An 11388-nucleotide genomic window follows, 5' to 3' on the forward strand; every position below is an offset into this window, starting at 1 on the left:
TTTTATACTGAAAGTATAAAGTTGGAGGTAGTTACTTGTACTCACACACACATGGAGAAATAACCTTATAGATTTGTAAGTATTATCAAAGGTAAACTAGTTATTTTTCTTGTCCGGCCAGGTGTGTTTTTAGACGGTCCAGCAGCACTTGTGTATTTACTCCATATTGGTTTTTAGGATCTGGTCGTTCATACTCACACTCGTTGGCGATTCTTCTAAATAAACACAAAATGCTACACTGAACCTAAACATAACGCCATTTTACGAAACCTATCTAAATTAAAAGAATGTATGAAATCCATTTGCTTCAAAGCCACCGGCTGGGGCCTGTCAAGTGGACCGGTGGCCAACGGTATGAGCCATCACATAACCCGCCACCCCCCCCCCACCTCTGCTGTCATTAGCCGTGCGAGTACTTCACATTAGCAAGACAAACACAGCGTCTACACAGCAGCCATTAAGGCCCACAACAGATCCCCTGCTGGTCTGACTGCAGGGGGAGCTTGTTTAACGCGGGCACCCTATTGTTCTCCCAAATTGGTCTTTGACTAATTGCCCATTTAGTCCCCTCTAGCCTGGCTGCCATCGTCTGCGCAGGCCAGACCAGCCTGCAGGAGCAGCCCACACTCGTCACATCAGGCTGTAAAGGCCTGCCTGGCTGGGGCCGCTGATGGGCCTGCCTGCCTGGTTGGATGGCTGGTTGGGTGGCTGGGATAGTTTTCAGGGATTAGATAAATGGAACGAGGGGAGAGGGGCCGGTGAGACTGGGCTTTCCCCCTGGCACGTCTCAAATCCCACACAGGGACCCTAACCAGTCACAGATAACGGATCCCCGCCTTGGGGCGAGCTCCAAACAAATGTATTGATTACACCTAACATGTGGCTATTGTTGCACCAAGTGCACGAGAGACGGTGGGCTGAGGGCTCAGTGACACACACAAGCACACGTCTGCTGAGGCTCACTCGCTCTCAAACCGCTCTTATGAATTCAGTTACTTGTTGAAAACAAAAATGGGTACTTGGTTCAATTCCACAGCCTACCTTTTAGGCAAGACTTGAAACCTGTATTCACTGTGAATCGCTTTGGATTCAAAGTACCTACTAAACCTTCTCAATATTAATGTCTCACAGTCCTGACAATCTTTAGCAAAATAATTGGGTGACTAAGATAAAAAAAAACGTTTTAAGGGGGCAAAGTTGACATAAATTTACATTGTTGTTCTTCTCTGGCTCATTTCCAAAGGTTAATTTTCTGTGCATGTGCAGGCTTGTCACACCACTGTATCAGACAGATTAATACCCAGAGACACCAGCGAGAGTTGGGAGGCAATTACCATGTGAATCAAGAGTTTGTGTGGCTGGCAGATCAAAGCCAGGTGGGCTAGTAAACACCGCTCTCACTTAATTAGAAACCAATCAGGGGCCTTTTGAAGCAAAATTAGCGAACGAGGGCACATGAAAGAGACCTGTGTTGTGAGGGAGCCTGCCTGTCTGTCTACACAACCCTCAGAGACGAACCAACTCTCCCCCAGAATGATGTTCAACTCTGCGGATCATTTAGTTTGCCCACGCCTCAGTTCAGTTTTCCTTTTCTTGAACAAAAACAACCCAAATATCTTCATTGAGCTCTTAAACTGAAATTATTATAAGATATATTTAAACTCAGCTGTCAGTTGACCATTATAAACAAAAGTTATGCATTATTAGATAAGTTACGTATCCACGTTATCTTTTAAGTTAAAACGATGTGTAAAAAGTAAAACTAATCGAAAACTCCCATGGCTGTATTTCAGTGTGCATGGGCTGACACACACACACACACACACACACACACACACACACACACACACACACACACACACACACACCCCCAACAACAACAACCACCCCCCGCCACATGCACACATATTCACACCCATATTATATACCCCCCCCCCCCCCCCTCACTGTCTGCAGTCCTCACAAACACAGTCGTTGTCTCCGTGAGCGTCATTGATAGGTACTTGATAACAGACTAACTGACTCACCGCAGGGGGGGCTGGCTGGCTGGGCCGCCCCTATATAAAGCGCAGCGTGGCCTGCAGAGGAGACACACACTACTCTCATCTGCTGCTGCAAGACTTCAGCAGCACTTGGCTTCAATCCTTCAACTCCCTCGGATCCTCTGCACTTTAAACCCAGGAGAACAAGCGCTCCGCAATGTCCGTCGCCACCGTTTTCCTCGCCCTTTCCATCGCCATGGCTCTCCTGGCCCTTCCCTGCCTCTCGAGTGGCTTCGACCTGGGACAGTCCACCCGCTGCGTGGCCATCCCCAGCCGGTTGACTTTGTGCCAGAACGTGGGCTACTCTGAGATGCGCCTGCCCAACTTCCTGGGCCACAGCAGCCTGGACGGGGAGGTGGTTCCCCGTTCCGAGGACTGGAGGTCCCTGCTGCAGACGGGCTGCCACCCCCAGGCCCAGGCCTTCCTCTGCTCCCTGATCGCACCGGTCTGCCTCGACACGTAAGGACCACTTTTCACTCTGTTCTGAATCAAATTAATTCATTTATACATCGTAGGATTTGCTAAAGCTTCATATGGTGTTCTTAAGTGTTGATACATCCAATCGTTTCTTCTGACTTGATGCTAACCCTGTCTTTGTTCTCTCTCTCCAGGTTCATCCTGCCTTGCCGTAGCCTGTGCACGGCGGTGAGGGACAGCTGCGCTCCAGTGCTGGCCTGCCAGGGCCAAGCTTGGCCCGAGGCCCTCAGCTGTGACCGCTTCCCCGCTGAGGAGGACATGTGCCTGTCCCCGCACCCAAAGTTCCCCCAGTTCACCAAAGGTACGTTCCAACCTCCTCACATTACAACAGCTTCTTCTTTGGCTCATAATAATGATTTTTGTTCACAATAATGTTTTGCTTATAATCAGCTGAAAGGCTTTCAATTTCAATGAAATGTGAACTCATGTTCTATTGTTTTCTTTATTATCACAGACTTGCCTAAACCTGCCTGTCAGAACTGCCCATCGGTGGAAGAGTACCCTACAATGAAAGGGGTTCTGGACACCTTGTGCCAGCATGACTTCGGTAAGCAACTTAACGCCGTATCCGGAACGTATCCGAAAGTTGTCATCATGGATCTATATCCCTCGTTTGATCTGATTCGGCTGAAAAAGCAAAGCTCATTGGCTAACTTCCCTGCCTCTCTTCCCAAGCTGTGACTGCCAAGCTGCACCGTCGACGCCTGCCCAGCGGCGAGCCCGAGTTCCAGGTGGACGGCCGGGTGGAGTTCATCCGCCAGGGCCCCCTCCTCCCGTACGACACCCAGCACCTCCTCCAGCAATGGCTGCTCATCAACCTGCGCTGCGCCCACGCACTGGTGCGACCTGGGCGCTCCCAGCTCTACCTGATCACGGGCACCGTGCAGGCCGACACCACCCTGGCCATCACCCGGCTCTTCCCCTGGCACAAGAAGGACGCCAACATCGCCACGGCGACGCGCAAGTGGAAGCACCACAGGTGTTGATGGAGGAGGCGGAGCCTAGGCGTCGAACTGAACCATGATGGCGCGGCTAGCTAACTGGAGCAACTCTATAGCACGCGGGAAATGTTGCCGATGAATTTGGGCAACAAATAAGATAAAGGGAACGTTTATGGGATGGAGGAGGGGATAGAGTCTTTCTAGATTTCAGTTTTGGGCGCTATAGTCCACTTAAGAGCTCTAGATGTGTACAGGGAAAGAGCTGGACTCAAGGTTCTCTGCTGCCCCCGGTGACCCACTTTGTATTTACATGGTCACAAAGTTAATAGAATGCACTCGAAAAACTGTACATAACAATATTGTATATTATGTTTGTAAGAAATTATTTTCAATATAGAAAATTTTGTATTTATGAGTTTTTATTAAGTTTCAACAAGTGAAAATAAAATATTTAAAATAGTTATTTGCAATTGATGTGTTTTTCTTTTTCGTGATAATGCTGCACAGCAACAACCCAACAAACAGAACGATGTGATGATTGAATGGCTAACATTTGTACCACTTTTTGTGCTAATATTAGCAATAGTAAGGGTAAAAATGCCTTTCAAACACAGACACAAATGCAAAAAAAAATTACAGCCTAAGGGGGTCTTTATGGTTCCGTGTTCACGCAATGCAAGGGGGGTTCGGACCCCTTACATCCTTGCAGACACTCCTTGCATCCAACGCAAGGGCCGGACGTGCAACTCCAAAAATCGTAACCTTCCGTTGAGGCGACGCAGCAGCAAGGGCTGTGATTGGTCCACTGACTAAAACCCGACGCAGAACCACAAACGTTCACGACTGCGTCGAAGTGTCTGCTTGGTCATTGCGCTGCCGGAACGTGGGACCATAGAAAGGCCTTAACACTGACCATCTGAAGAAATCGGGTAATCTCGCCAGCAAGACGCAAAATTCCCGACATATTTTGTAGGGCTGGGTAAAAATGTAGATTCATCAATGCACTGCAATTTATTTGTTCTCGATTCAATTTTGATTCAGAACTTTTTTCGATTATTTCCATAAAAAAATAAAATTAAAAAAAGAAGCATACTTAGACATTGTAATCTAGAAGGGAGTATGCCTAAATGTACTTGCCCTTTTACATTTGTCCATGTTATGATTATTACTTTTATGCTGCAAGTTTAGCTCAGGAACAATACTATATAATGGTGTATTCCCTTTTTGCTAGTTAAAGCACAATGAAATGGTTGATTCATTTTGAAATGGTTAATTCTACATAATATTTTGGTATTTTTGTCATTTGCACGTATTATTGAATTGATATCGAAGTAATTGGATCAATATCGAATCGATATCAAATCGAATGAAGACCTAAAGTATCGAATTTAATTGAATTGTGAGGTACCTGGCAATACCCAGCCCTAATATTTTGGTCTATCCCGTCTCTTAACTCTTCACCTTTCGTCAAAGTACCATTTAAAAGACAAATACAGACAAATTAACTGTCAAAATCTTACTCTAAGCTTTTTTAAGTGCTTCACTGCTGTAGAATCATTGAAGTAAACGACTGAAGTGAAGTCAACAACAACTTTATTTTACTTATCCCCACATACAGTACAGAGTAAGAAATAAGAGCAAAGGCATTCAAAGCTGTGCTTCAACCTTATCCACTCAGACTCACGGCTGCATTTGCAAGTGCCAACCTCTGATGTAGCTTAAGAAGCTAGGGAGAGGATTGTGGCTTTGATTGGCCATCGGTTGTGTTTACACTTAAATAGTCTTTTAGGCTAAACAGAGCTCACGTGTTACTTGCTAATGCAGCTGATAACATCATTTAGGCCTACTGGATTTTATCTTTTCTCTCTTCAGACTTCATGACTTGGGCGACAGCTTTGCATAATTGCATGGGACCGTTTAAGGCTTCGTCCAGACCTAATGTTCCACCACTGTTTTTATTATGGTAATCATAGTTGGAGGCAGTGGAGAGGGTAGCTGTGTCACAGAATATAAAAGGTTTTAAAACATGATTCTGATTGGTTGCTGAGCGGTTCAGTTTAACAAAAGTGAAATAGACTGTATTACTCCACTTTTTACGTTTTGATTGAAGCAATTCAAAGCTAATGAAGGATTAATTGGAGTATTTCATTAACAGTTTATTCAGGTGAAACATCTCATCAGGGGGGTTTCACAGCTGGGAAAAGCAGTTAATATTCCTTTAAAAAATTCCACAATTTGTTAAAATTAGATTTAAGAAACAAACTAAACCAAATTATTTGAGGTTGAATTTGTGGAAAGGGAAGGAAAATGTAAATGATACATACAATAAAACAACATGCTATCCTTTATCAGCTATTGAAAGGTAAGCTTTAGGTACTTACAAAGTATTCTATTTGTCGTACAAATTGATTGAAAAGGATCTTCATCATAGGAAGTGCTTTAATGTAAAGCTCAAGACATATTACAAAAATATACATATTTATACAAAAAATATGATGTATTAAATTCCAAATTCCATTTACTGATTGCAATTGCAACGAAAAAGCAGGAAATCCTTCCTGGGAAAGATTTGTCAGTGTAACATCCGTGTATATTGAAACGCAAAGTGATTTGCAATCGAAAAATGAAAGTCAATTGCAGCGGGCCTATCAACCGTGACGACAACGCTTATAGTTATTCATGATGCAACAAAAACACTATAATGATAAGTAAACTTAGTGAAGGGAATGAATGTTAGACACATTGTGATCATTAACATCAGTCTTTTGCCTTAGTGTGGACTTGACCGATCTGCCAGAGTCACCGGTTCCCTATATGATTTTCCATGCACTATAACGGCTGTGTCTCTGCCAGCCTTGTGCGGTTGGGGTCCGTCTGATGGCGGGCCGGGGACCTCCAGTGCTGGTTCGACCTCCACCTCCTGGGAAAGACCCCGGCTCATAAGCTCATCCATGGGGGAGCGGCTGTTGTGCACCTCCTTCTCCCTGCAGTTCCTCCACTTCATCCTCCGGTTTTGAAACCAGATCTTCACCTGGGGGAGGATCAAGGGGATTATGATTGGAGAGATTTTAAAGGCTCTATCTGTTAAATGCGAGGAATTCGATTTATTTTTCAATGCATTTAAATGAATTTCTCAATTCCTTTTAAAAACCCTTGTTTATTCTGGGAATGGAGGTCTTAGGACTTTGAGACGAGGGTTAGCTACTAGCCTTGCTTGTTCTCCATTGCCTCAGACTCCTTGAAACTGAGGTTAGCTGGTAGCCTAACTTTTTCTCCGTTACCTGGGACTCCTTGAGACAGGTTAGCCATGAGCCTAGCTTGTTTTGAATCACCTGTGACTCCTTGAGGCTGAGGTTAGCATAGCCTAGCTTGTTATTTATAACTAGAGACTAAAGTGAACTGCTAGCCTAGCCTGTTGTCCTTTTCCAGTGACTCCATGAGTCTGAGGTTAGCCCCTAGCCTAGCCTGTTGTCCATTACCTGTGACTCCTTGAGACTGAGGCTAGCTGCTAGCTTGTTCCGGTCCGTCTTGCTGATGTACTTCTGCCTCCGGAACGTTCTCTCCAGCTCCTTCCGCTGTTCCTCAGAGAACACGGCCCTTCTCAGTATCCCACGGCGCGACTTGGGACTGGATTCTGACGACCACATGGGCATGTTGGTTCCCTCTAAACGTGACAAATTCAGAACATACATATAAGTGTTTTGTCCGATAGCACAAAGGATATATTAACACAGCAATGTTGTGAATATCGCTATATTCATTTGGCTTGTACATGGTGGGGAATGGATGATGGAACAATTTCCTCAGAGCAAGCCCACCTGAATGCAAGCAGAGATGTTATAAATATAACGTGGCGTTTCTACATTGTCCTCGCTCGCTCTCGTAATCATACTACTCATGTTTCCGACCGCACCAAATCTCCCGGGCACCCCGCTACTCCCTCCATGATCCTACATTCAGTCACACTCACTTTACCCCTCACTAGTCTTTAATTTGGTATCAATCATGGCACTTTAACACAGCGGGGGTGACTAAATGGGAAATATAAAAAAAAAAGTGGGGGGATTTGTTGAACGCTGATGGCACAATCCCACGGCCGCTCACTCACAGGTGCACGCATGACAAAAGTCAAGTGAAAACAAATTTGGCCCATCCATTCAGCGCTGCGCTTTTTTAATCTGTACGACAAATGTGCCCGGAGACCACCTCTAGAGAGCGACTAACCGGTTTGGACATGGCTCTCACTCCACTATGGCTGCTCAATGGTTGCCACTTAAACGCCAGATTACCAAGGTCACTCGCGGGCAACGTGTGTGTGAATGCTAAAGTGTGTGTGTGTGTGTGTGTGTGTGTACTGTGTGAGTGTGTGCGCGCGCCTCTTGGGCCCGGACTATAGAAGGCTTTGAGTTGGCAGTAGAAGGGAGTGGAGGGGGGAGAGGGTAGTGGACGGGGGGAGAGAAGGGAGGGGGCACAATGGAGTCGTTGAATGGGAAGGCCGCAACTGACTGGCTTAGCAGTGCAACACTAAATCTTTTCACCCGCAGGTATGAAGCCAGTTTGTATGTGAAGATGAGCTCAAATAAGTCTATAAAAGTCACTTTCATTGAATGCTTTAAGTCCCCGTCAGGGCACTCCCTCTCTCCCCCTCTCCTCCTCCCCCAAAAGGGGGAAGGGCAGGCAGGAACGAGGACTGAAGGCCGGGAAGAAAGAGGTGGAACTGAGGGAGGGAGGGTGGGGGGGCGGGGAGGTTTCTTGGACCACACAATAGTCAGGGGGTCCTGTGTCCGGGCCTCTTCCACCGAGGAATGAGGTAAGGGGGCGGGGGTGTTGGTGGGGGGGGGGCAGCAACAGAGTTCATTGCTGCAGTGAAAAATTGCATCGGGGTCGCGTGTGGACGGCGGAATAAAAGTGCTGATTGGTCACGCCGGGGCCGGGGCTTTTGTCCGGTCGCCGGGCACTGTGGGAAAGTGTCAGCGCACTAAGAGGACTCATCACACTCGAGGGGACGCGGCCATGTTGTTTTCTTAGAGCCGACTATTTACCGCCGCTCTTTAGTGTCAGGGCATTGTGGGACACACAGCAGCCACCTCTCCTCCCGCTGGGCAGGGAGAAGAATCCAAACCATTCCTGGTCTCAGTTGCAATCATACTCTCCGAAATACTCGTCATCGTCAAGATTGGGAGGTCAGGAAATCGGTGTTGTTTATTTTTCTCTGTCGACGGTTGATTCAAACTGATCACCTCCGGGACTCACTTTTACCCGACGTAACGCAACGGGAGAGATAAACAAACCCCGAAACCCAATCAACGTGTAGAGCGCTGGGAAAGAACCCTTGTCAATTATAATCTTAATCCGACAGACGACAAGACTTTTATTAGCTCCGCATATTTGCACCATGGGACCGAGTGTGTATTTGCCGGTACAAAAGATGGGGAGGAGGGGGAGTTTTGGCTCCGAAGGGCCTCCACCATCACCGCCACCCTACCCCACCCTCCCTCACGGACCACCCCTACCTCCCTCCACCCCCCCACCCCTACCCCCCACACCCCGGGCCCCAAACAGCCGTGAATGGTCATGAATAGTTGCCGTGCAGAGCTGAGCGGAGAATTAGCTCCCCGGCATAGCATCAGTAATTAGCTGTGGAAAGCGCAGAGAGAGATGTAGGGGGGGTAACCCCCCCCCCGCGGCAAAATGCTTTAGAGGGGTGCTGAGGCGTCGCTGATGAGGCATAAAACACTTACTGGGGAAGACCGGGGAGGGGGGGCTGGACCCACCGCAGCACGCCAGCACATACTGCGTAGGAGCCCGCAGGAACACACTGCTCATCACACCTGGAGAGAGAGAGAGAGAGAGAGAGAGAGAGAGAGAGAGAGAGAGAGAGAGAGAGAGAGAGAGAGAGAGAGAGAGAGAGAGAGAGAGAGAGAGAGAGAGAGAGAGAGAGAGAGAGAGAGAGAGAGAGAGAGAGAGAGAGAGAGAGAGAGAGAGAGGGTAAATGAGTAACCAGGTGGGATGCGCTAGATTGTCACTTAGATTGTGACTACTTGGTCGTATTCACAGTTGGACGGCAATCGAGGAAGTTGGCCTTTCGAAGGCTGATTTGTGCCATGTAATTGTCATTTATAATGAATTAGCTGGTGAGAAAGAATTGTTTTTCTTCACAAACATTCCTCTTCAGTTCATTAGTGGCCCTAAAAGAGAAGAGGTCAGAGTCACCTCATGTTGTGTCCGAGGGCAAGATACTGACTTGAGAATATAACCTTTAAGTGTTGTAATAACACCATCATTTGGAGACAAAATAATTTTGTATAATGAATCCATGGCAATTACTAGTGCATACAAAATATATGAAAGTTATGTAATACAGCAATTTAACTTTTTAAATCGAGAAACATTTGTTTCTCAAAAAAAAACATCATTTTTGTCACACAAGACAAAGTTATTAAACCACCAAAATGAATCAGCATTGGAAAAGCATGTAGCAGCTTTTGCGTTAGAAGACAAAAAAATCCCCAGAATTTACCCCATCTGTGAGCTTTTACAGATATGAGATGTTATTCGTGTTGCATCATAATGCTTCATTATTTTCTTATTGTGCAGCTAAATAGTATAATTATGACAGTAATTTGTTTAGTTTGTTGGTTGGTTAACGAACAAACCAATCCATCCGAGTTCCAAGGTGTACGGACAACTGTAGCCCACGCATGGACACATTGTAACACATCATACCTCGTTATCATGTTGATTATAAAAACCTAATCCATTACGAGCTTTACCTGAATGCGGTAGAAGGTGTCGGCCCAGGTCCTTCACCTGCTGCAAGGGCCATCCAGGGGCCTGATGTTGGAGCTGCAGACAGTGCTGAGGGCCCCAGATCCTCCTGGGGGACCTGCAGAGAGCATGTCCCAAACGCTCACCTGCTGCGGCACCACCAGCTCCACAACTACCACTCCTACCACTTCTAGAGCTACTACTGCTGCTGCAGCTGCTGCTGCTGCCCTCTGGGCCGGCGGCCGACTGAAGCAAATGGTCGATTAGAAAGCTCTTCCCTGATATGCCGAAGCCCGGTAACGCGGGAGGAGAGCTGGCCATGGTCACCGTCCTGGTATCCTTGCGGGTCTGCACTGAAACCATCCTGTTTTTTTCGCACACGAGGTAACCCCACACTCAGTCAACGCACAGCGCAGTCACAGCCACTGTGACACTACTGCGACTCTCCTTCAAGCCTCCTCGAGTCAGCGGGCCAGCTTCATTAAAAGCCTGGAGAAAACAACACACACACAAAAAAAAGAGTAAAAAAGAACTCCCCTTCTTCCTCTTCAGGGCTCGGCACTTTGCCTGGGTGCCGTGCACTGATTGGCTGAGAGGTCCTAATGTGCTCCTCAATTCAGATAAGGCTGGGTTCTTTTTGGAGTGGCAGAAGGTGGGACCAGTTCATTCATTATGTCAACTAGCCTATTAAATGATAGACACCAGAGACAATGGACTGCTGGCCAAAGTTGAACATGCACCAAACACTCCTCTGTCGTAGTAAATAGTTTTCTCTTTTTTCCTGATTCCCCTTAGTGCTCCATTGTGGGGAACCTGGCCTTTCACGTTCTCAGCAAGTCATCCGAATCGCGCCCTTTTGTGATTATTTCAACTGAAAAATTATTTTTTTTGTAGTTTTTTTTATAAAGACTCTTTTAAGTCGTAAGAACCGTTGTTACGTCGGTTGTATACCAGCCCCAGTAGTAAAACGAGGACAAGACAAAAATGGAATAGTACAATTATTGATTTACAAATATACATTTTTAATAAATGTATCCAACAATATGTAAAAAGTGAGTAACATATTCAGTAGGTTGGATTTATTTTCGTAAAAGCAGTTCAACATTTTACATTCATAAAGAAAAAAACATTGAATAGAATAGTGGGCCCAGGCTTTCTAG

The 11388-nt window shown here is 46.3% G+C and overlaps 2 protein-coding genes across 2 annotated transcripts; one reads left to right on the forward strand and one right to left on the reverse strand.

Moving 5' to 3' along the window:
* Positions 1 to 2037: 2037 nt before the first annotated feature.
* szl (sizzled) lies at positions 2038 to 3920 on the forward strand. Its single transcript, XM_030366678.1, has 4 exons — positions 2038 to 2501; positions 2654 to 2820; positions 2974 to 3066; positions 3195 to 3920. Exons 1-4 carry the CDS (start codon positions 2200 to 2202, stop codon positions 3503 to 3505), a joined length of 873 nt encoding a protein of 290 aa, XP_030222538.1. The 5' UTR covers positions 2038 to 2199; the 3' UTR covers positions 3506 to 3920.
* A 1116-nt stretch (positions 3921 to 5036) lies between these two features.
* Positions 5037 to 10722, reverse strand: dbx2 (developing brain homeobox 2). The gene is made up of 4 exons (XM_030366598.1): positions 10234 to 10722; positions 9202 to 9291; positions 6940 to 7124; positions 5037 to 6491 (listed from the first exon to the last, which is right to left on the reverse strand). Exons 1-4 carry the CDS (start codon positions 10589 to 10591, stop codon positions 6231 to 6233), a joined length of 894 nt encoding a protein of 297 aa, XP_030222458.1. The 5' UTR covers positions 10592 to 10722; the 3' UTR covers positions 5037 to 6230.
* Between the last annotated feature and the right edge of the window lie 666 nt (positions 10723 to 11388).

Source organism: Gadus morhua, chromosome 9, assembly GCF_902167405.1.
Source record: "Gadus morhua chromosome 9, gadMor3.0, whole genome shotgun sequence".
Lineage (NCBI taxonomy): Eukaryota > Metazoa > Chordata > Actinopteri > Gadiformes > Gadidae > Gadus > Gadus morhua.

Excerpts from the sequence above, each read along its gene's own strand:
- szl (XM_030366678.1), top strand. The coding sequence starts at position 2,200 with ATGTCCGTCGCCACCGTTTTCCTCGCCCTTTCCATCGCCATGGCTCTC. Across the intron at positions 2,502-2,653 it reads GCACCGGTCTGCCTCGACAC|GTTCATCCTGCCTTGCCGTA; the intron begins GTAAGGACCACT and ends CTCTCTCTCCAG. Across the intron at positions 2,821-2,973 it reads GTTCCCCCAGTTCACCAAAG|ACTTGCCTAAACCTGCCTGT; the intron begins GTACGTTCCAAC and ends TTATTATCACAG.
- dbx2 (XM_030366598.1), bottom strand. The coding sequence starts at position 10,591 with ATGGTTTCAGTGCAGACCCGCAAGGATACCAGGACGGTGACCATGGCC. Across the intron at positions 7,125-9,201 it reads CCCCTCCCCGGTCTTCCCCA|AGGGAACCAACATGCCCATG; the intron begins GTAAGTGTTTTA and ends TGTCACGTTTAG. Across the intron at positions 6,492-6,939 it reads TCAGTCTCAAGGAGTCACAG|GTGAAGATCTGGTTTCAAAA; the intron begins GTAATGGACAAC and ends ATCCTCCCCCAG.